The 23981-nt window shown below is 36.4% G+C and overlaps 1 protein-coding gene across 1 annotated transcript in view; it reads left to right on the top strand.

Moving 5' to 3' along the window:
- Nucleotides 1-22078, top strand: part of LOC106091500 (ras guanine nucleotide exchange factor M) — a 70486-nt gene extending 48408 nt beyond the window's left edge. The window contains exons 2-5 of the mRNA XM_013258034.2: nt 407-2493; nt 2575-2718; nt 2774-2976; nt 17309-22078. Of these exons, the coding sequence (XP_013113488.2) occupies nt 559-2493; nt 2575-2718; nt 2774-2976; nt 17309-17630 (2604 nt within the window). The 5' untranslated portion in view covers nt 407-558 and the 3' untranslated portion in view covers nt 17631-22078. The remainder of the gene's footprint in view (nt 1-406; nt 2494-2574; nt 2719-2773; nt 2977-17308) is intronic.
- Nucleotides 22079-23981: the final 1903 nt, after the last annotated feature.

Genomic DNA, 23981 nt, shown 5'->3' with positions numbered 1-23981 from the left:
ATCCAATGTTTTGATACCCAATTGAAAAACAAAAGTTTTCAATTTTCTCGCTGTTGAAGTAAAACCTAATAAAATGGTTGTGGTTTCAATAAAAAGCATGGTTCACATTTTTACCTTATCATAGCTGCACGTGTTTTAGTTCAAGAACTTCTTGAAATCAACATTCCAGTGTGGGATATGGCGAGCAATCAAGTGCTAAGTAATAACTAAAGGTTTTGCACATATTCCACAACTTAACCACAAATTTCACATTGCCATGGTCGAGGGCACAACAGCGAACAGTTCAAGTAATCGAAATAACTAAATTTTGTATGAGAAATTTAAATGCAAATTGTATTCCACTTCAATAACTTCAAATCCATTTGAATAAGCTCTCCAGCTCTTGTTTCTTTTGCTTTCATTGCAGGCCCATTTGTGATGCTTTTCAACATTGCAAAAAGCTAAAGTCAACAACCATCCCAATGTTTTGCTGGATTGCCGCTTTAGTGCACTCTTATGTGGACCACAAACAATAATACTTTAATTTACCCAAAGGTCATTTTCCTTTAGCCATTGTCAATGTCGAATAACGGCATAAACAGCGCTACAAATGGGCGCGCCAGTGCCAATAGTACCCATGCCCATACCGCCACGCATACGATTGCCACCCACCCGGTGGCTGTTAAAAACCGGAACCTCATTGGCGGAGCTAGCAACATCAACAGTGGCAGCGGTGGTGTTGGGGGCGTCGGCGGAGCCTCATCTGCCAAGACAACGTCAATTAATCTTAAAACAAATGAAAGTAGAACAAAAATCAATAATGTGGCGGTCACGGCGGCAACGACAACAACAGCACCGACAACAACGACCACGAATAGCACACTGCCGGATAGTAAACCCCTTAATATGGCCATGAAGGCGAATAACAACGATCAACACACCCATCATCAGCAACAACAACAATATGTAAATATCAAGAAGTCATCGGGACATGTGGCGTTCAACTCGAATTCATTAAATTCATCCTCTCAAGTAGCGAGTCAACAGCAGCAGCAGCAGCAGCACCATCAACCTTTAGTGAATGTAAATAAATTACCCACACATAGACGTGATAGTTCTAATGTGAGTGGGCATCATGCCCATACGGGCATCTTGCCACAAAGCCTAAAAGATGCCTCCAAATATAGATATTTGCGACCCCAAACACATTACCGGGCTGAGGACAATAGTCGAGATGAAGTGGATCGAGTGGTGGATAGGCGTTTGAGCGGTGGTATGCCTATAACAACTGCCACCGCCGTCACCGCTTATGAAGATGACCCTAAAAAGGAAAAAAACGATATGTTATTGGTCTATTATGATGGACAGTTGGAGGGTGGTTCCTTAGATGCCCTTATTGAGCATATGGTACCCACTCATGATTATTATCCCGATAGGATATATACATTTGCATTTTTGCTCAGTGCGAGGCTATTTATACGACCCCATGAATTGCTGGCCAAAATATCACAAACATGGGAGCGACAACAACACCAACAACAACAGCAGCAGCAACAACAGTCTGGCACTGTTGGCCCTATTCAAGATCACTTGGAACACGATGCTGGTCATTTTTCATCGAACATAACCAATTCCCCCTTGGCTCAAAGAAAACCTATGGCCGTTGGAGTTGGAGTTGGCCCACCCACAAACACCCAAAAATCAGCACACAATTGTATACGTCTGCTGGCGGAATGGATTGAAACATTTCCCTATGATTTTCGTGATGAACGTCTAATGCAACAGGTGCGCATTTTGACCCGTAAATGTGTTTACATTGACAATTCCCTGGGCAAGCAGGTCTCGAAAATTCTTCAATTATTGGTTCAACGTCTGACATCGTTGGAGAAATACGAAGAATTTCTGCAATCCCTGCAACAATATGATCTCAATAATACCCTGCAGCCGCATTATAGCACCTCAGCATCAGCCTCCTACTCCTCAACTTCCTCCACATCGGCGTCCTCAACGAATGCCACTCACATTAACTCATTAACCAAGTCCTCTGTTCAGGCCTTGAACAGCCATCATCATCATCATCATCATGATTCATCGCATAAGAATAATTATCTATCAAATGCTCAATACTCCACACATGCCACTGCATACCACCACAATTCCATAGTGCCAGCTAACTCGTCCTCTTCGTCGGCAGCCTCATCCACCACAGGTGTTGGCTCCGACTCGCCCAATGCTCATGATGTCTATGGTATTATGGATCTATGTCCAAGTTGTGCTCAATTGGCCCATCAACTGACAGCCATTGAATTGGATCGTCTCTCACACATAGGGCCCGAAGAGTTTGTCCAAGCCTTTGCCAAGGAATATCAAAATTCCATGGCAAATTCTGCCTCGAATACGGCGGGAGGTGTGATGAGCACTTCATTGAATGACATGAAGAAAACCAGAAATTTGGAATCGTATGTGGAATGGTTTAATCGCCTCAGTTATTTGACGGCGTCGGAAATCGTAAAGGTATGCCAAACAAAAAATTATTAAAATTTAAGAAAAAAAAAAAATCCCTTATTAAAAATCTACTCCACCTGTTCTTTTTAGTACCCCAAAAAGAAGCAACGTGTTCGCGTCATTGAATATTGGATAGAAACTGCCCGTGAATGTTTTAATATTGGAAATTTTAATAGCCTTATGGCAATTATAGCTGGTCTTAACTTGGCTCCCATTTCGAGGCTTAAGAAAACGGTATTTTTACTTAACAAATTTTTCCTTTATTTCAAGTAATTTTTCTTGTTTTCAGTGGTCAAAAGTACAATCTGCCAAATTTTCAGTATTGGAGCATCAAATGGATCCTACCTCTAATTTCAATAGCTATCGCTCCACTCTGAAAGCGGCCATGTGGCGTTCCGAGGGTGCCACCGAGGAGCGTGAACGCATTATCATTCCATTTTTTAGTTTATTCGTTAAGGATTTGTATTTTCTCAATGAGGGTTGTTCAAATAGGTGAGTAATTGGAAAAAAATTAGAAAAAAAAAACATAAAAAATTACAAAAAAGTTTGAACTAGTAAAAAGTGCATTAAGTTCGGCCTTGCCGAATTTTATATACCCTCCAAAATTCCACGTTTGAAATTTCAGCCAAATTTTGTGTTTTTAAGTGTGCTTCGCTACACCCATAAGTTTTTGCTATCCCCTTTTGACATGGTCCAAATTTGAAAATTATTTATATTCGTATTTAACTCTCAAATACCTTTTATTAGAGCCCCATATTGTCCCGTCTGGTATACATGTCTATTTGGGGCATAATTTTGGGGTGGGGAGACTCCACGGGAATTGACTAAAATTTTTATATAATTTTCGTATTGTACTCTCAAATAATTTTCGTTGGAAACCCATCTTGTTCCGTTCGGTGTACATGTCCATTTGGTGCATAATTTTGGGGTGGGGCGAACCGCCTGGAAATAGATCCCAAACTTTAGTATACGTTTCGTATACGACTCTCCAATACCTTTCGTTTGAATCCCATATTGTACCCATCGGAGTGATTTTTCGTAGTCCACCGCACATCCTTTTAACTTCTTATTGGGTTGTCCAAAAAGTAATTGTCGGTAATATAGTAGTAATATAGTCGGCGTTGACAAATTTTTTCAACGGCTTGTGACTCTGTAATTGCATTCTTTCTTCTGTCAGTTATCAGCTGTTACTTTTAGCTTGCTTTAGAAAAAAAGTGCGCGAAATTTTGTTCACATTTGTTTGTTTGGCGTCAATTTTAATATGGGAACATGTTTAAGAAGAAATTCATTTAACAAACCGAATCAACGCTTGTGATATGCACCTTAAACGCAATGAATTCGAGCCGTTTTTAAAACGAATCATAACTGGAGATGAAAAATGGATTGTTTACAACAACGACGTTAGTCGAAAACGATCATGGTCCAAGCATGGTGAACCAGCTCAAACCACTTCAAAGGCTGATATCCACCAAAAGAAGGTTATGCTGTCTGTTTGGTGGGATTGGAAGGGTGTGGTATATTTTGAGCTGCTTCCAAGGAACCAAACGATTAATTCCGATGTTTACTGTCAACAATTGGACAAATTGAATACAGCCATCAAGGAGAAGCGACCAGAATTGGTCAATCGTAAAGGTGTCATATTCCACCAGGACAACGCTAGACCGCACACATCTTTGGTCACTCGCCAAAAACTGAGTGAGCTTGGCTGGGAACTTTTGATGCATCCACCATATAGCCCTGACCTTGCACCATCAGACTACCATTAATTTCGATCTTTGCAGAACTCCTTAAATGGTAAAACTTTCGGCAATGATGAGGCTATAAAATCGCACTTGGTTCAGTTTTTTGCAGATAAAGGCCAGAAGTTCTATGAGCGTGGAATACTAAATTTGCCAGGAAGATGGCAAAAGGTTATCCAACAAAATGGCAATTATATATTTGATTAAAGTTCATTCTAAGCTTTATTAAAAATGCATTTACTTCCTTTAAAAAAATCCGCAATTACTTTTTAGGCAACCCAATATGATGGCTTCTGCTAATTTTATTGGTGATATTGTCAGTGATGATTCTTACAATCAGCAATTTTGCTCGGAACAGCATTTAAACATTGGTTTCTTTGGTGGTGGTGTTGGACTTTATGTCTCGAAAAATCCGAATGCCAAGATTTTATCGGCCGTTTTTGACCCAGGAACTCGCCTTATTTGTTAACATTACTTCTGGAAAGTTTTCTTCTATTGTCATTGGAATTATATACTTATCTAATGGCAACATTGACACTCTTGAATCAGCTATTGGCGGTGTTATTACCAGATTCTCAAAAATTGGTGATTTCAACTGTGATATGTTTAACCCCAGAAAATACTAATGGTGATTTCGATTGTGAAAAAAAGTGCAGCATTTTTTCGACATGTTGCACTGAGATCGAAATTTTGTGTTCGATTCTCCAAAAAAGTGTAACCCCACCACCGGGTAAATGTTCGTTTGTAATGGTGTTGCCCACTGAAAGTGAAAAAATGCTGCATTTTCTACACCGTGGCTAGGCTAGGATGGAGAATGCCGCACTTTAAATCAGCTGCTATCATCTCATGTGCATGCCACCGTTCAAGCAAATTTTGGTTGGAAAGAAGAAGAAGAAAACAATTTGTAGAATGTTTGGCAAAATATTAAAAAGAAATACATAAAAAAAGGAAAAAGTAATCGCGTTTTATTTAGCTAACGGCATATTAGATGCATTGCTACATTTTACAGCATTATTTGGTTGAAATTACAATATACGGGCATATTAACATGTTCGATTGAAAATGTAACAAGTAAAAGCGTGCTAAGTTCGGCCGGGCCGAATCTTATATACCCTCCACCATGGTTCGCATTTGTCGAGTTCTTTTCCCGGCATCTCTTCTTAGGTAAAAAAGGATATAAGAAAAGAGTTGCTCTGCTATTAAAACGATATCAAGATATGGTCCGGTTCGGACAACAATTAAATTATATGTTGGAGACCTGTGTAAAATTTCAGCCAATTCGTATAAGAAGTGCGCCCATTGGGGCTCACGAAGTAAAATAGAGAGAACGATTTATATGGGATCTGTATCGGGCTATAGACCGATTCAGACCATAATAAACACGTTTGTTGATGGTCATGAGAGGATCCGTCGTACAAAATTTCAGGCAAATCGGATAATAATTGCGACCTCTAGAGGCTCAGGAAGTCAAGACCCAAGATCGGTTTATATGGCAGCTAAATCAGGTTATGAACCGATTTAAACTATACTTGGCACAGTTGTTGGTTATCATAACAAAACGCGTCGTGCAAAATTTCATTCTAATCGGATAGGAATTGCGCACTCTAGAGGCTCAAGAAGTCAAGACCCAAGATCGGTTTATATGGCAGCTATTTCCGGTTATGGACCGATTTGAACCATACTTGGCACAGGTGTTGTATATAATAACAAAACACGTCGTGCAAAAATTCATTCAAATCGGATAAGAAATGCGCACTCTAGAGGCTGAAGAAGTCCAGACCCAAGATCGGTTTATATGGCAGCTATATCAAAACATGGACCGATATGGTCCATTTACAATACCAACCGACCTACACTAACAAGAAGTATTTGTGCAAAATTTCAAGCGGCTAGCTTTACTCCTTCGGAAGTTAGCGTGCTTTCGACAGACAGACGGACGGACGGACAGACGGACGGACATGGCTAGATCGACATAAAATGTCGCGACGATCAAGAATATATATACTTTACGGGGTCTCAGACGAAAATTTCGAGTAGTTGCAAACAGAATGACGAAATTAGTATACCCCCCATCTAATGGTGGAGGGTATAAAAAGTGTAAAACTATGAGAGGGATAAGGCAGCATTCCCAAAATGTTGTCCCGTATAAGTGCAACATTAGTGTAACATTTTTTTTCAGAATCGAAATCACCATAAGTTCTCAAGCAGATGTTAATTCGATGCAATTTATCTGTTCTACACAACAACATTCCCACACACTATGACCTTTCACGGAACTCATTTTCTTTAATGGACTATTCCCTAGTTAGTGTCCGCTGCTATTATTAGTACTAACCAATTCAACTTTCCTGCACTAAAATGTTGGTGAAATATCTATTACCCACACACGATGTACCTGAATATAGGACTTTTCGGGATTACGAGTTTGTTCATATTGAAAGTCTGTTGAATTGAATATTGAAAGATTGAAAAAGATGACTTGTGTAATGAGGACTTTGGGCCAATTTACGAGACTAACGACACCAATTTGCAATTGTAGCATATCAATAACTTTGTATATAGGCTGTTTCTTGAACACGTTCCTGAAAGAACACAGTTGATAAGATATGGTAGACCTTTGTGGTATGATTGCAGGGAAGAAAAGCAGGCGATTACAAACTGAGATTTAGCTTACAGGGGCTACATTGAGACTAATTCTAGGAGAACGATAAGGCAAATTAAGTGGTCTTACGGGTTTCGTTTGTTTAATGGAGCTAATGGTTCTACAGACGTATGGTCCAGAGTTCGATCTACTGGATGCCTTGATAACGAAACCTGTCATAACAACTGCGACTTAGATCTTAATTATTTAAATGATTATTATACTTCGTGTTCGTATTATTATGTAGCTAGTCTTGGTGATGATATTACTGATGGTCGTGAAAATAGTCTACTTCCGTAGCATTGATCTCTTCGATCTTCATAGTGTAATTTATAATTAAGTCTAATGCCTTAGGTACAGATAATATTCCAATCCGTTTCATTAAAATAATTTTTCCTTACATTCAGCACCATTTACTCCACCTTTTTAAAGCCATTATAAAGACATGTCAATTTCCTTTGACTTGGAAACTAGCACGGGTTACTCCGCTAGGAAAGAAGAATACTTCTGGCTTTAACTTTTCAGATTATCGGCCTATTTCCATTCTTCCTGCACTGTCTAAGATCTTTGAAATTTTAATTGAAGACCAATTGATTTATCACCTTAATCGTTTTTCTTTAGTTGCCTCCTGTCAATCTGGCTTCAGGAAATTTCATAGCACTACGTCACTTATGATTAAACTTACGGATGATATAAGACGTGCAATAGATAATCGGATTACTGCTGTTTTTGCTCTACTTGATTTAAGGAAGGCGTTTGAATCTGTTGATCACAATCTTCTTTGCAATAAACTCAAACATGAATTTAATGTTTCGCATTCATCATGTAAGCTTATATTATCTTTTCTTTCTGATTTTAGACAGTTTGTTTTATGACGTGGCCATAGCTCAAATATTAACTCAATTCAAGCAGGTGTACCCCAAGGGTCTATTTTGGGGCCCGTCTTATTTATGTTGTATGTAAATGATGTGTATCGTTGTATACAAAATGTTTACTTGGCTATATATGCGGAAGACTTTCAATTATTTAGCACAAGTGCAAATATGTCAAATTTGGATTCTGATATTGGTCGTATCTGTGAATGGGCTCGTTTACTATTAACATTAGCAAAACTAAATGTATTGTTTTTAATCGATCTCGAAATGATCATGCAGAAAACTGTATAATTGTCCAGAATAATGTAGTTAGTTCATCTTCTTCTTTGTTGTTGTAGCAGTGTGTTTTACACCGAGACGGCAGCCCTTGCCGATGGAGGATTACATCAGGTCAATCCGGTACGTACAACCGGCTGCCATGGGATTGATCTTCTTCTTTAAATTATTTATTTAAGAATTAAATTCAGTTTCGCACAAATATGAGAGATATGAGATGTAAACGAAAAGATCACCATCAAGTTCGAAGCCAAGAGAGTTTAAAGAAGAAGCTCTCTAGAGAGTTTTTTTTTAGAGAGCTTCTTCTTTAAACTCTCTTGGCTTCGAACTTGATGGTGATCTTTTCGTTTACATCTCATATCTCTCATATTTGTGCGAAACTGAATTTAATTCTTAAGAAACTTTACAGTCTAAATGTTATACTGCCAACTCAACATAGGATCAAATCGTTCTAATATCACCAGATTGCAATCCTGTTTTCAATTTACCTAATTAAAGAACCTATTTTTATTCATTCATTGACAATTACCACATCACCTTTGCGTTTCAAAAACATATATTTTATTATTGTTAAAAGAATGTGGATTCGAATTGAAATATTCAAACAGAGCAGACGTGTTTCCTTGACACAAATAATAAATAAAAAAATATTAAAACTAAAAATTGAATTTTCTTTGAAATAAAAATTTAAATTTGTGGATTTTGAATTTTGGAAATGAATTTGGACCAACTAGGCATGGACGTTTGCGATCCTGCCGAGAATATACCCCCTGATAAAAACAGCCATAAAAGCAATTGTAAGTCAGCCATTGGAAAACTTTTGCATGAAGCCTGCTTTAGTGGACATGGACATGGATATGGCTCGCAAAATTCTGGATGTTTGGATCAAGACATTACTCCTTCGACGTCTGCATCATCATCCTCTAAATGCAATAAAGGAATGTCTGCTAATTTGGTAATGAATGTTGAAAAATTGCCTTCAATTGACATTAAAAAATTGACAAAAACAAACTCAACGCAAGTCAATACATCAAGACCTTTACCATTCAACATTGAGAGCAATATGGATCACAACGAGTTTACCCCCTCTGACAAAGAAGGTTTTCAAATGGTGCAAAAGAAACGAAAAATATCTGGTGATACTAACTTGCGTAAGATAGATTTAAGCAATTCTGTTCTTAGCGTTTCAAATAATGCATCTGGCCAATCGCAGGATTCTTCCAATAGATTTGCAATATTAGGAGATTTAGATATTAAAACTAACAACACTTATCATAAGAAAATTCCAGCACAAGAGGCTTTAGTTGTAGAAAAATCTGTTGGAAACAGGAAGTCTTTCTGCCCTCCTATTTTTCTTTTTGGTGTTGATATGAATAATTTAATTAAAGACTTAAAGGCTAGGCAAATTGTATTTAAGATTGTCAACAAGAGCAGACACAAGAGTAAACTTTATTTGCAAGACCCAAAAATACACACTGAGCTAATGTGCCTTCTACGTGAAAAGAAATTAGATTCATACTCTTATACACCAAGGGAGTTAAAACGACAAACCATTGTTTTGCGTGGCCTTTTGTTTGACACAGCAATAGAGGATATTAAGTCGGAAATAGATATGTTAGTCCCTGATACAGTGCATAGTGTCTCTAAATTTTCCACTTCATACTCCAAGAAAAACAATATTGACACAGGTCTTTTTTTGCTAACACTGCATCCTGGTAAATCCGTATCTGAGTTGAAGGCGCAAAGATATATTTTGCATCAAAGGGTGTCTTGGGAATTACCGAAGAAAAATATGAGGGATGTTCAATGCTGGGGATGCCAACAATGGGGGCATATGTCCCAAAATTGCAACAGGGATTTTGCGTGCGTAAAGTGCGGTCAAAACCATGCACAAGGTGAGTGTAAATTTGTGCAGGGCGATGGAAATTTACCATTTTGCATCAATTGTGGAAATAGCGGCCATCCCTCGAGTTTTAGAGGTTGCCCTGAGTATAAAAAATATGTTGAGCTTAAGAAGAGAGCTAGATCAGTTGCCCTAGAGAGAAAAGAGAAGGCAAAAAACAATGTTTTTAGTGCTTTAAACTCTTTTACTCAACCGAATGTATCTTATTCCGATGCGTCCCGTAACGGTACTTCTAGTTACACTCAACCCTCAACGAAACCGAAAATCATTGAAGAATTTTTGAAAATTGCTAAAGAACTTTGCCCTCCTAAAGTGATTTCGCTGGAAGACAAAATTGCCAATTTTATAAGGGAGTTTCAAACCATTTCAAAGGAAGAGGCGATACAGCGATGTATAGGCCTCTTACGCGAAGTAAACCAAGTCTATGGTCCATAATGTTCTGGATCTTATTACATTTAATGTCAGGTCACTCATTGAATATGGCCGTAGATTTGAATTACACAGTTTAATGAAAAAGTTTGATATTGACATTGCTTTCCTTCAGGAAACTCATTTGAGAGCTGGAGGTAATATTAGTTTTGAAGGCTGTCACTTTCTAAGGGATAACAGCGCACAAGGTGTGGCCATACTACTTAAGAAACATTTTAAATTCAGAAAAGAAGTCATCTTAGGGTTTCTCTTCCCTAATTTATTTATTTCTATTGATGTTTCTATTAATGGCGTTCTTAGGAAAATTTTGTTAGGCTCAGTTTATATTCCTGGCAATTCAAGCCAATCGCAAATTTTAAGTTCTCTGTCTTCTTTAGGTAATTATTCTGGAGGATTTGATTTCACATTTATAGGTGGTGATTTCAATGCTAGACATATTTCATGGGGTGATTCTATGAATAATTCAAATGGAAACTGTTTTTATGACTTCCTTCAAGTAAATCCCCACTTTTTTACCAGAATATCTTCATCCTGTCCAACGTTTCCAAATGGTTCATCTTACTTGGATCATTTTCTCTTTTGTTCTAACACATCTGACCTGCCAAATCCTGTTTGTTCGACCTCATGTTTACCCAGTTTTTCAGATCACTACCCTCTCAAACTTAACGTCATTCTTCCTAGCTTCGAAATTGTTTTGCAGCCTCCTCCTACATTTACAAGCTACGAAAGCACCAATTGGGATGATTTCAAGCACGATATAACTCAGGGTATTTTAAGTAATTATCCCCCTTCAAATAGAAATTTGAGTAACAATGAAATTGATCAGTACATTGAAGAGTTTGCTTCTGTTGTGAGTTCTGTCTCAGAACTTCATTCTAAGAAAATTGAATTGGGTAACAGAAAATTCTTGATATCTGATAGAATTAAGAATTTATATAGAATTAAATATAATTGGCAAAAAGAACTTAAGAGGCTATATCGCGTGTCCAGTAACAGATTCAGTCCAGAGTATCGCATTTTATCCAAGCAAATCCAATTATTGAGTGTTATTATTAAGAGGCAGGTTGAACTAGAGCAGATTTCTATTTTTAGAGATAAACTTAGAGGAATTAAGCCGGGGCCAAGAGCACATCGGGACGTTTACAAGATTATTGGGCATCGAAAATCTCTACCTTTGGATAAATTATCAATTGATGGTGCGATAATAACAAATGAGTCGGAATGCCTTTCCCATTTGAAATCGTATTTTTCTAATATTTATAATAACTCTGTTCATCTTTCGTCTGTAAGGGAAGATTTTGTGAATGACTTCATTGCAAATGTTCCTCAACACTGCTATTCATTTTCAATTGATTCAGATGCAAAAAATCAAGACAGGTTGGAAAATCTTACAACTTTGGGTGAAATTCTTGATATTTCCTCATATTTAAAGAATAAGAAATCGTCTGGCATTGATACTATTTCTAATTTTATTATTCGAAAACTTTCAACTAAAGCATTTGAATATTTAGTTATCATATTTAATAACTGTATCTCCAACGGATATTTTCCAGATTCATGGAAAACCTCAAAGATAATTCCAATTAAGAAAAAAGCCAATATTAATGAGATTTCTAACTTGCGACCTATATCTTTATTGTCAAATCTGGGTAAACTTTTTGAAATGATTGTCCGTACTAAAATGGATAAAGGAATCACTTTACCATATATTCCAAACTCACAATTTGGTTTCCAAAAAGGGCATTCCACAGTTGATGCTATGACAAAGTTCACAAATGATATTGTATTGAATTTAAGAGCAAAGAAATGTACTGTTGCAGTTTTTCTTGACGTTGAAAAGGCTTTTGATCATGCTTCCCACTATGGTATATTAACTAAAATGATAAGGATAGGGTTTAGTCCTCCGATTATAAAGCTTTTCAAAAGTTTTTTTACGAATAGACAATTTGGCGTACTCTTCAAAAATCAGTTGTCGGAATTTTCAAATGTTAATTGTGGTGTCCCGCAAGGATCGGTTTTAGCTCCACATTTATATAAAATTTTTATGAGTGATTTTCCCCACAACTCCGAACATTCCTCGGGTATTTTGTATGCGGATGATTCCCTTTTATACTCTCACAATGAATCGCCAGCATGTGCTTTGGTCCAAGTCTCGCAATACCTCCATGAGGTTAAAAATTTTTATGATAAATGGGGTATAAAGATGAATACTTCAAAATGCGAAGCCATTTGCATAAGAAATGCATCGGGAAAATGCAAGCGCTTTGTTGTACCTGAGAGTAAATCCTTGAAGCTATTTTTAAATGGCATTGAAATTCCATTTAAAGAGAAAGTTAAATATTTGGGTGTAGAGTTTAACAAACTTTTTAAATTCAACGTACACGCGCAGAAGGTCCGTAATAAGGCCCAGGGAATATTCGCATCGTTTCAAAAAATTCTTGGATACAAATCTTTGCCTGTAAATACGAAACTTTTATTGTACAAGACTTGTATTAGGCCTGTTATCTTATATGGTTTTCCAGTTTGGTTCAGTATATCCCCCATTGTTATGAAAGAACTTGAGATATTTGAGCGGAAAATTTTGAGACTTTGCATTGGGAAGAATTTTAAGCGCATTAACAGAAGATATTCAAATAATTTCATTTATTTGAATTCCAAGTTGAAGCGGCTTTCTTCCTATGTGTGTGATCTTTTGGAGAAATTCAATTTAAGATTAGGGCTTCATGAGAATTCTCATATGATTGATGCTTTGAATAGTCAAGCGAACATTGGTTGGTATAATGCTCAGTATTTATCTCCCTTGGGATATATAAATGAACCTGAATCGGGTACTATCGCTTTTTACGAAAAGGCACTAGCCGGCACTCACCGTGGGTAGCTACATCTTAACCTACTTTTCCTTGTTTTTTTTTTTTTTTTTTTAGTTATAATTGTTATTATTTTTTGCTTATTTTATTATTTGTAGTTTTAAGTTCAAACCCTAGATTAAGATTTTTCTATTTAATGTAGTAGTCTCGGGAGCAAGGACGTCAATAATTCTAATTTCATGTATCCATATTACATTTTACCTTTTATGCTAAAGCCAGGTGCTGAAACTACCTAATATGTTATTGCGATAATACATTATAGTCATAAGTTTTCTTTATTATGTTTCTAATTCTACTTCAATGTTTAAAAAAAGACTCAATAAATATAAACTAAAAAAAAAAAAACTAAAAGAATGTGCGTTAGGGTCTTAGGGTATAAGTTTTAATTTAATTTTGTTGTTTTGTATAACCTCCACCATAGGATGGGGGTATACTAATTTCGTCATTCTGTTTGTAACTCCTCGAAATATTCGTCTAAGACCCCATAAAGTATATATTGTATATTCTTGATCGTGATGACATTTTAAGTCGAACTAGCCATGCCCGTCCATCCGTCTGTCTGTCGAAAGCACGCTAACGAAGAAGTAAAGCTAGCCGCTTTAAATTCTGCACAAATATTTCTTATTAGTGTAGGTCAGTTGGGATTGTAAATGGGCTATATCGGTCCACGTTTTGATATAGCTGCCATATTAACCGATCTGGGGTCTTGACTTCTTGAGCCGCTAGAGGGCACAATTCTTATCCGATTTGGCTAAAATTTTGCATGAGGTGTTTTATTATGACTGTGCTGAGTATGGTTGAAATCGATCCATAACTTGATATAGCTGTCATATACACCTATCTGGGGTCTTGACTTCTTGAGCATCTAGAGTGCGCAATTCCCATCCGATTTGGCTGAAATTTTGCCCGATGTGTTTTGTTATCACTTCCAACAACTGTGTTAAGAATAGTTTAAATCGGTCCATAACCTGATAGAGCTGCCATATAAACCGATCTGGGGTCTTGACTTCTTGAGCCACAGGAGGACGCAATTCCTATCCGATTTGGCTGAAATATTGCATAACTTGTTTTGTTATGACTTCCAACAACTGTGCTAAGAAAAGTTCAAATCGGTCCAAAACCTGATATAGCTGCCATATAAACCGATCTGGGGTCTTGATTTCTTGAGCCTCTACAGGCAGCAATTCCTATCCGATATGGCTGAAATATTGCACAACTTGTTTTGTTAGGACTTCCAACAACTGTATTAAGAATGGTTCAAATCGGTCCATAATTTGATATAGCTGCGATATAAAGCGATCTTGGGTCTTGACTTCTTGAGCCACTAGAGGAAGCAAGTATTATCGCATTTGGCTGAAATTTTGTACAACGGCTTCTCTCATGAACTTTAACATACGTGTCGAATATGGCATGAATCGGTAAATAGCCTAATATAGCGTCTCTATAAACCAATCTCCCTAATTTACTTCTTCAGGCCCTAAAGTGCGAACTTCTTACTAGATTTGGCTGAAATTTGGTCTCCAATATTCAGTTCAATTATGGTCCGAAATGAACCATAACATGTTTTTATTTCAATTGTTTAGGGTCTTAGATCTTAATTTTTCTTTTCTTTTAGTTTCATTAAAATTTTATACTAAAAATTCAAATGTTTTAATAATTATATATTCAAGTATTATGTCATGATGTATTAATCCCTATTTTGTTTAAATTTCTATCAACATACAACCCACTTGGGTTCGGATTGATTAAAAAAATAAATTAAATAAATAATGGTATTCTGTTGATGAAATTGTCCCAAAAAACAGGTAGACCAAATGTTTCGCAGCAGGTCGAGACAAACTAATGTGATTTTGTTTTTTTCTCACTACTTTGTGTATCGAAAAGAAATTAATTCAATTGTCATTTGCAAATAACCAATGATACTTTCAAAACCATCGGGATGGATCGCAACTGAATAGATGGAGGAAGTCTTTAATTTTTAAACGGACAGAGATATCTCTATGAAATTTACAAAATGATGTATGAAATTTACGGGCTCTAAAGGTGCCTGGATCCTATTAATGGTCCCTCAAAGTTGGTCACCTCGGCCTTACGAAAGATTTTTTGGGCTCCCATTCATTTATTGTCCGATTTTATACCATAACTTTGTTCATTTGTTTGCAACCCAAATTTCGGCGAAATCGGACAATAAATGCGCCTTTTATGGCCCCAAAACCTTAAATCAAGAGATCGATCTATATTGCAGCTATATCCAAATCTGGACCGATCTGAGCCAAATTGAAAAATAATATCGAAAGTTTTATCACAACTCACTGTCCCAAATTTCGGCGACATCGGATAATAAATGCGATTTTTATGGTCTCAAAACCTTAAATCGAGATATCGGTCTACATGGCAGCTATATCCAAATCTAAGCCAATATGAGCCAAATTGACAAATGATGTCGAAGGGCCTTAGACAACTCACTGTCCCAGATTTCAGCAAAATCGGATAATAAATGTGGCTTTTATGGGTCTAAGACCTTAAATCGGAGGATCGGTCTATATGGCAGCTATATCCAAAACTGGACCGATCTGAGCCAAATTGGCGAAGGACAACAGACTGTCCCAAAGGTCAGCAAAATCGGATAATAAATGTGGCTTTTATGGGTCTAAGACCCTAAATCGGAGGATCGGTCTATATGGCAGCTATATCCAAAACTGGACCGATCTGGGTCAAATTGGCGAAGGATATCGAAGGGTCTAACACAACAGACTGTCCCAAAGGTCAGCAAAATCGGATAATAAATGTGGCTTTTATGGGCCTAAGACCCTAAATCGGAGGATCGGTCTATATGGCAGCTATATCCAAATCTGGACCGATCTGAGCCAAATTGACGGAGGATGTTGGGGGTCCTAACACAACTCACTGTCCCAAATTTTAGCAAAATCGGATAATAATTGTTGCATTTATGGTCCTTAGACCCTAAATCGGAGGATCGGTCTATATGGCAGCTATATCTAAATCTGGACCGATCTGAGCCAAATTGACGGAGGATATTTGGGGGCCTAAGACAACTCACTGTCCCAAATTTTAGCAAAATCGGATATTAAATGTGGCTTTTATGGGTCTGAGACCCAAAATCGGCGGATCGGTCTATATGGGGGCTATATCTAGATATGGTCCGATTTGGCCCATCTTCGAACTTATCCTGCTTATGGACAAAAAAAGAATCTGTGCAAAGTTTCAGCTTAATATCTCAATTTTTGAAGACTGTAGCGTGATTTCAACAGACAGACGGACAGACGGACGGACATGTCTAGATCGTCTTAGATTTTTACGCTGATCAAGAATATATATACTTTATAGGGTCGGAAATGAATATTTCGATGTGTTGCAAACGGAATGACAAAATGAATATACCCCCATCCTTCGGTGGTGGGTATAACAAGTAAGGGCGTGTTAAGTTCGGCCAGGCCGAATCTTATATACGCATGGATCGCATGTGTCGAATTCTTTGCGCAGTATCTATTTTAAGGTGAACAAAGAATAATGAATGAGGATGGAGGGGGAGAAGACGATTCGCGGCAAAGCAAAATCGGGAGATCGGTTTATATGGATTCAGACCATATTGCACACGTATGTTGAATGGGAGAAGCCATTGTACAAAATGTGTGCCAAATCGGATGAGAATTACTTTATTTATTTATTTCTTTAAGTAGTTCATTCAGTAATAAATTTCAGAAAAGGTATTGTCAACGATGATATGCTTTTGCCAATGTTTAGCAAAATTTCGTCTTATTTCAAAAATACTCGTTTAAGGAAAATTACTAACTCCACCTGAATTGCTAGCTTATTTATCTATACTCACGAGTAGTTAGTTTTATTCGTACAACGTCTATTTTCTCACTCTTCAGGAATTTTTAACTAATCGATAACTCCTATTTGCGATAAGCATTTTTCTGAGTCCAGGCACTTGCTTTGGCATTTTAGTGCCAAATTAAGGGTCTCATGCAGTTCTCTGGTGTCCATAGTGGCATGGGGCAGATTAATATGCGCACCCTTTTTTCAACCTAACCTAACCTAAATAAATAACATTATTTTTATTGTTCTAGGCTACCCAACAATCATATCAACTTTGAAAAATGTTCTCAACTTGCCAAACAAGTTATGGAATTTAATGAATGGAAACAAGTGACGTGTCCCTTTGAGCAGTCGCCCAATGTCATTGCCTATTTACAGAATATATCCGTACTCAACGAAAACACCCTGTCGATGGCCTCATTCGAATGTGAAACACCTGAAAATACCGAAGAGAAAGATCGCTACAAGACGGTTAAGGCCGAAACGAAACAACTGTTACAACAATTGCAAGAACAACAACTACATCAACAACAGCAGCTGCAGCAGCAACAACAACAACAGACACAACACTAAAACTAACAGTAACAGTAATAAAAAATTGTATTATTTTTTTTTCTTGTGTTAAACCACGTTTACACTGATCATTAAAATCTGTTTTAATGGCTCTATCATATGTTTTTCCTTTAAAATATGAGCTGAAATGAGCCGTAAATCAGGTTTTAATGAGTGTGTAAACGGGGTTTTATTATTTTATAATTCTATAACAATTTGTTTTTCGAACTACACTCAACAAGCTTGCCATGTTTTTATATATATACACACAGACATATTTATATAATATTTTTTTTTATATACCTATACAAAATATATTACAGTCGATATGTAATATGAGATAACGAGATATTATTATTAACAAACATAAGTAGTTTTTTCTGTTTTATTTTGTTAATATTTAAGTACGTAACATCTAGTTTTAATTTGTATGTCCTTATAAGAGGCCAATCAAGGCAATAACTTCAAAAGTTATTGTGGGATAATTTTTTATTAAAACAAAGAAAGAAAAAAACAAACAATTTATAGTCGTATTGCTTATATTAGAACATAAGATTATGACACTCACACACACACACACACACAGCCACAGAGAAACAAACACAAATATTTAATGATATACATGCCTAGGTTTATGTAAACAAATGCCAACAATCAAGAGCAGAACACATATTAACGAACTCTTTTGAATAATTAACGGGACCTTCACATTTGAAGATTTGGTGTTTGTTTTCAAAGAAGTTCACACAAACAAATAGTATGGAGTGGGAAAAAAAAACTATTTAAAATAATTTAAAGGCTCTATCACAAAACATTTTCTTGTCTTATTACATGTCACAATTTATGTATCATTGGTATTTCATTATGTGTGTCCAAATTGCCAAATTGCATACGATTCATCATTTTTGCTATCACTCTTGTATGTTGTTTTTGTGTGGCAATGTTAGGAAAAGCTGATGATTAATAGCGCTATGAAAGCAATTAAATTTGGGTTTGCTTTCATTCAACTGACAACAACAACAGCAGATTTCTTTCAGCCCAATTCTGAAAACTCCCTGGGAATAAACTTCTAGGGAATTAATTTTTCCCTCCAATAAAATCCTCCTAATCTGATTGAATGGAGAGAGGGAAAATTTGGGAGAGAGAAATGAAAATTTTCAAAAACAGCTGTTTTGCTTCAGCTGTTTTATTTTGGCTAAACATTTGACTACTACTTTTTAATAAGTTATAAAGGTTGTTAAAATTGTTAACAAACATGTTTAGTGTTGTTTGGGCAATGTTTGTTTACTTTTTTTTATTTTAATAGTGCACAATTATGGGCTACAGCGTGTCACGATATTTCTGTGTGTTGCGATAACAACTTTCCCTTTTCATCCAACAATCATTGGCTTAAGTGAGATGCTTCCAAAGTGGTCTGGTGGATAGATAAATAATTTAATTGTGTCATGTTGTCTTTGGTTGTGCTGACGTTTTCCCTTGTCAGAAGGAGTTTAGTTGTGAGTAGTATGGAACTTTGCTTCAGCTGAAAGTTGTGATGGTCTAAATGATACGCTGCTTTGTCTAAAGGCCTACTTTTATGGAGCTAGAACTTGAAGATCTAATCGATATTTCCGGGCGTTCGCTTTTCTTTGTGGTTGGGATGTCTGCTGGACATTGTGCTACCGAAAAGCGACTCATGGATTTATTCCTATTCCTACGGAGTAAGTGCTGCCAAATGTGGTATCCAACAACAAACGGTGGCCATTTAGCGACATCCACACACCACATATTTTGATACCTACATATGTATATAAACCAATTCTAGGTTTCTCGTCTTTTATTGCCAATAAAATTGAAAAACTTATACAAACCTTCTATGGATTTGGTATATGACATATATAAAGCGGTACTCGTATTTGTTTTTGATGAAAAAGAGAGGTTAGCATGTCCGCCTATGACGCTAAACACCTGGGTTAGAATCCTGGCGAGACCATGAGAAAAAAAAATTTCAGCGGTGGTCTCCCCTCCTAATGCTGGCAACATTTGTGAGATACTATGCCATGCAAAACTTCTGTCCAAAGAGGTGTCGCACTGCTGCACGCCGTTCGGACTCGGCTATAAAAAGGAGGCCCCTCTTATTATAGAGCTTAAACTTGAATCAGACTGCACTCATTGATATGTGAGAAGTTGCCTCTATTCCTTAGTGGAATGTTCATGGACAAAATTTGCAATTTACATAATAAATTGTTCGTAAATAGTAGGAAGTCGTATCATTTTTTATGAAAACAATTGAATTCATAATTTTTTTACAGACTCCCTTTGATATGTTTGGGGAAATTTTTGCAAAATTTTATCTTCTCATTCTCCCATTTATTTCGATTCAGAATAGCTATTTTTCCCCTCTTCGAAGTTTGTTTAGAATAAGGGAAAAGAGAGCAGGGAAAAAAACTCCCAGGCAATTGTTATTCAGAATGGGGGAAAGGGAGTAGGGGAAAAACTCCCAGGGAATTGTTACTCAGAATAGGGCTGTTTATGTTTTTGTCAGAAGGAATAGAGCAACGCTCTAATCGAAAAAGTAACAGTGCTTTTCATTCGTATCACACAATGTGTACAACTTTAATAATAGCAAAATTTGGCATGTCATAAGACAAGAACGTGTAGTATGATGGCACCTTAAGCATTATATATCTTGGGTAAATAAAGTTGATCTGGTCAGAACCGGTTTTATCTACCATAAGATACAAACAGATCAAATTAGTTACAACTAAATATAATTAGATGATTTTTGATCTCAATTTTGTCCCAGACCTTCAACCTTTTTGCTGGGGATGTTTAATTAAAACTAGTTCTATTTGGGAAAATTTAGCGAGTCTATAACACAAGCACGTTGACACCAATCATTAAAATCTGTTTTAACGACTCAATAATCTGCTTTCCCTTTATAAAATCAGCTGACGTGAGCCATTAATCCGGATTTAATGAACATTTGCCCATATTCACAAACCTTAAAGAAGGCTTATTTGGCAGATTTCCTTTATAGAACTGTCAAAGAAACCGCCTATAACACTGTTTTAAGTTTTGTGAATACCGGTGTATAGTTTTAATTTAAAAATGTGTCACTCAAATAGAGAGGATTTCAAAATCAGCTTTGAGAGTGTTTGCGAGAGTTATACTATGTACAGACCAAAGCAAATGCTCTGAAAATGACTCGTTTTTCCTTTACAAATATATAAGGACAAAACGACTCGTTTGCCACAAAAACGTATCATTCAAAGCATGTGAGCCCAAATTAATGCCTAAATTGTGTTAAATAAACACAGCCCTGAAAAATTTCAAAAAATAAAATAGAATTTTTTCCAAAAAATACAAAATATACACAATTTTACAGACAAAAGTAAGAAAAAATAAATATTAAAAAACTGTGCATTATAACGTGAAAAAATGCAATTTCCAAAACATCTCAACTAGTGCGAACGGTGAGACGTTTTCAAAGCGACATAAGCAAAACGAGTCAATGTAGACATAGCATTACACATTTTGATGTTTACACTTGGAGCAAATCTAGACTTGCGACGGAATTTCAATAATCTCGTGGTTTGCAACGAGGTTTCCCATATATTTGAGGAGATTTGCAGCAAATCTTCTTCGAAATTTAAATGCAACCCTGTGTTTGTACCGGTTATTATCGGTATTTTCTACAGCACTTTATCGCAGCATCTGACAATTTCTTAGTGAAATTTAAAATTTTGTAATTAAATTTAATAAAATCGCTTCACTAATTTAAACCCTGTTTACACTGCTCATTAAATCCGGAATTAATTCTCTCGTCAGTTGATTTTATAAAGGGAAAACAGATAATCGAGTTTTTAAATGCGGATTTAAAGAGCAGTGTAAACGGGTTTTAATTGTTGAACACAATAAAAATGCTGACCACAATAAATACTGTCAAAAGAACCCCTGTTGACAAATACAATTCCCGTTGAATCGTAGGGAAAACGGGTTTTGAAGCTTATCTCAAATTAAGTGGATTTAAGCTCTAGCGTAAACGTGTTTTTTTTTGCCCACCATTTTAACCGATGTCCCATCTTCAAGTGTGAACACCCCTTAAGAATCATTCAAACGTTCTGTTTGATGTTTTCAAAAACGAACTCAAAGAAAATGCCAGTAAATTATATAGTTTTTCGTCGTCGTATTGTATTAAACATGTACTTAATGCATTTAAAGTATTTGTTAGCCTATTTGTAATATTTATATACAGCAAAACAAATTTCTAAGTAACTCGATTTTTTAACAAATCTCAATATTTTATCTTTATTGGATAAATCTCTAAACGCTTAAGGGTATTGTTGTAAGTAAATCGTGTTTTTATTTTATTTTTATTACTTCCCTAAGAGAAGCCGATAGATGAAAAACGAGTTTAATTTAACAACAAACCACACACACGTATATTTATATAGACACTAAATGATATTTTATTTAAAAAAAAAAACACACAAAAGGCAAAATATAATTATTAAAAAAAATTATTGTAAAAATGTCCATATATTTTGTTTTTTTTTTCTTTTTTGCTGAAAATTTCAATAAGTTTACAGAAATTATTTTTATACCCTCCACCATAGGATGGGGGGTATACTAATTTCGCCATTCTGTTTGTAACTACTTGAAATATTCGTCTGAGACCCCATAAAGTATATATATTCTTGATCGTCGCGACATTTTATGTCGATCTAGCCATGTCCGTCCGTCTGTCCGTCCGTCCGTCTGTCTGTCGAAAGCACGCTAACTTCCGAAGGAGTAAAGCTAGCCGCTTGAAATTTTGCACAAATACTTCTTATTAGTGTAGGTCGGTTGGTATTGTAAATGGGTCATATCAGTCCATGTTTTGATATAGCTGCCATATAAACCGATCTTGGGTCTTGACTTCTTGAGCCTATAGAGTGCGCAATTCTTATCCGATTGGAATGAATTTTTGCACGAAGTATTTCGTTATCTTATCCAACAACTGTGCCAAGTATGGTTGAAATGGGTCCATAACCTGATATAGATGTCATATAAACAGATCGGGGATTTGATTTCTTGAGCCTCTACAGTGCGCAATTCTTATACGATTGGAATGAAATTTTGCACGACATGTTTTGTTATGTTATCCAACAACTGTGCCATGGTTGAAATCGGTCCATAACCTGATATAGATGTCATATAAACAGATCGGGGATTTGACTTCTTGAGCTTCTAGAGTGGTTTGTTACGATATCCAACAACTGTGCCAAGTATGGTTCAAATCGGGCCATAACCTTATATAGCTGTCATATAAACCGATCTTGGGTCTTGACTTCTTGAGCCTCTAGAGGGCACAATTCCTATCCAATTTGAATGAATTTTAGCACGTAGTATTTTGTTATGATATCCAACAACTGTGCTAAATATGGTTCAAATCGGTTTATAACCTGATATAGCTGTCATATAAACAGATCTGGGGACTTGACTTCTTGAGCTTCTAGAGGGCTCAATTTCTATCCGATTTGGCTGAAATTTCGCAAGACGTTTTTTATTGTTACTTTCAACAACTATGTCAAATAAAGTGCAAGTCGGTTCATAATCTGATATAGCTGCCATATAAACCGATCTGGGATCTTGACTTTTTGAGGCTCTAGAGGTCGCAATTATTATCCGATATGCCTGAAATTTTGTACTACGGATTCTCTCATGACCATTAACATACGTGTTTATTATGGTCTGAATCGGTCTATAGGCCGATACAGCTCCCATATAAATCGATCTCTCTATTTTACTTCTTGAGCGCAATTGGCGTTATTCTTATTCGAATTGGCTGAAATTTTACACAGGTCTCCAACATATAATTTAATTGTGGTCCGAACCGGACCATATCATGATATCGCTCTAAAAGCAGAGCAAATCTTTTCTTATATCCTTTTTTGCCTAAGAAGAGATGACGGGAAAAGAACTAGTTGGCGCAATTCTTATTCGAATTGGCTGAAATTTTACACAGGTCTCCAACATATAATTTAATTGTGGTCCGAACCGGACCATATCTTGATATCGCTCTAAAAGCAGAGCAAATCTTTTCTTATATCCCTTTTTGCCTAAGAAGAGATGCCGGGAAAAGAACTCGACAAATGCGATCCATGGTGGAGGGTATATAAGATTCGGCCCGGCCGAACTTAGCACGCTTTTACTTGTTTTATTTTATTTTAAATTTAGAGGGTACCAAATCAAGGTAATAACCAAAAAAAAATTTCCATTTAATAAAAAGATACATAATTCACAATAGAGAGATTTCGAACGGTTTTACTTGTTCACGTATGCGGCAATTTGGTCCCAGTTTTATATTTTTTTGCGGCATAACGGAGGATGCGATCATTGCTATAGCCT

This window comes from Stomoxys calcitrans, chromosome 1, assembly GCF_963082655.1.
Source record: "Stomoxys calcitrans chromosome 1, idStoCalc2.1, whole genome shotgun sequence".
Classification (NCBI taxonomy): domain Eukaryota; kingdom Metazoa; phylum Arthropoda; class Insecta; order Diptera; family Muscidae; genus Stomoxys; species Stomoxys calcitrans.
Note: the sequence above shows the minus strand (reverse complement) of the source record. Positions and strands in the feature narration are given on the sequence as shown.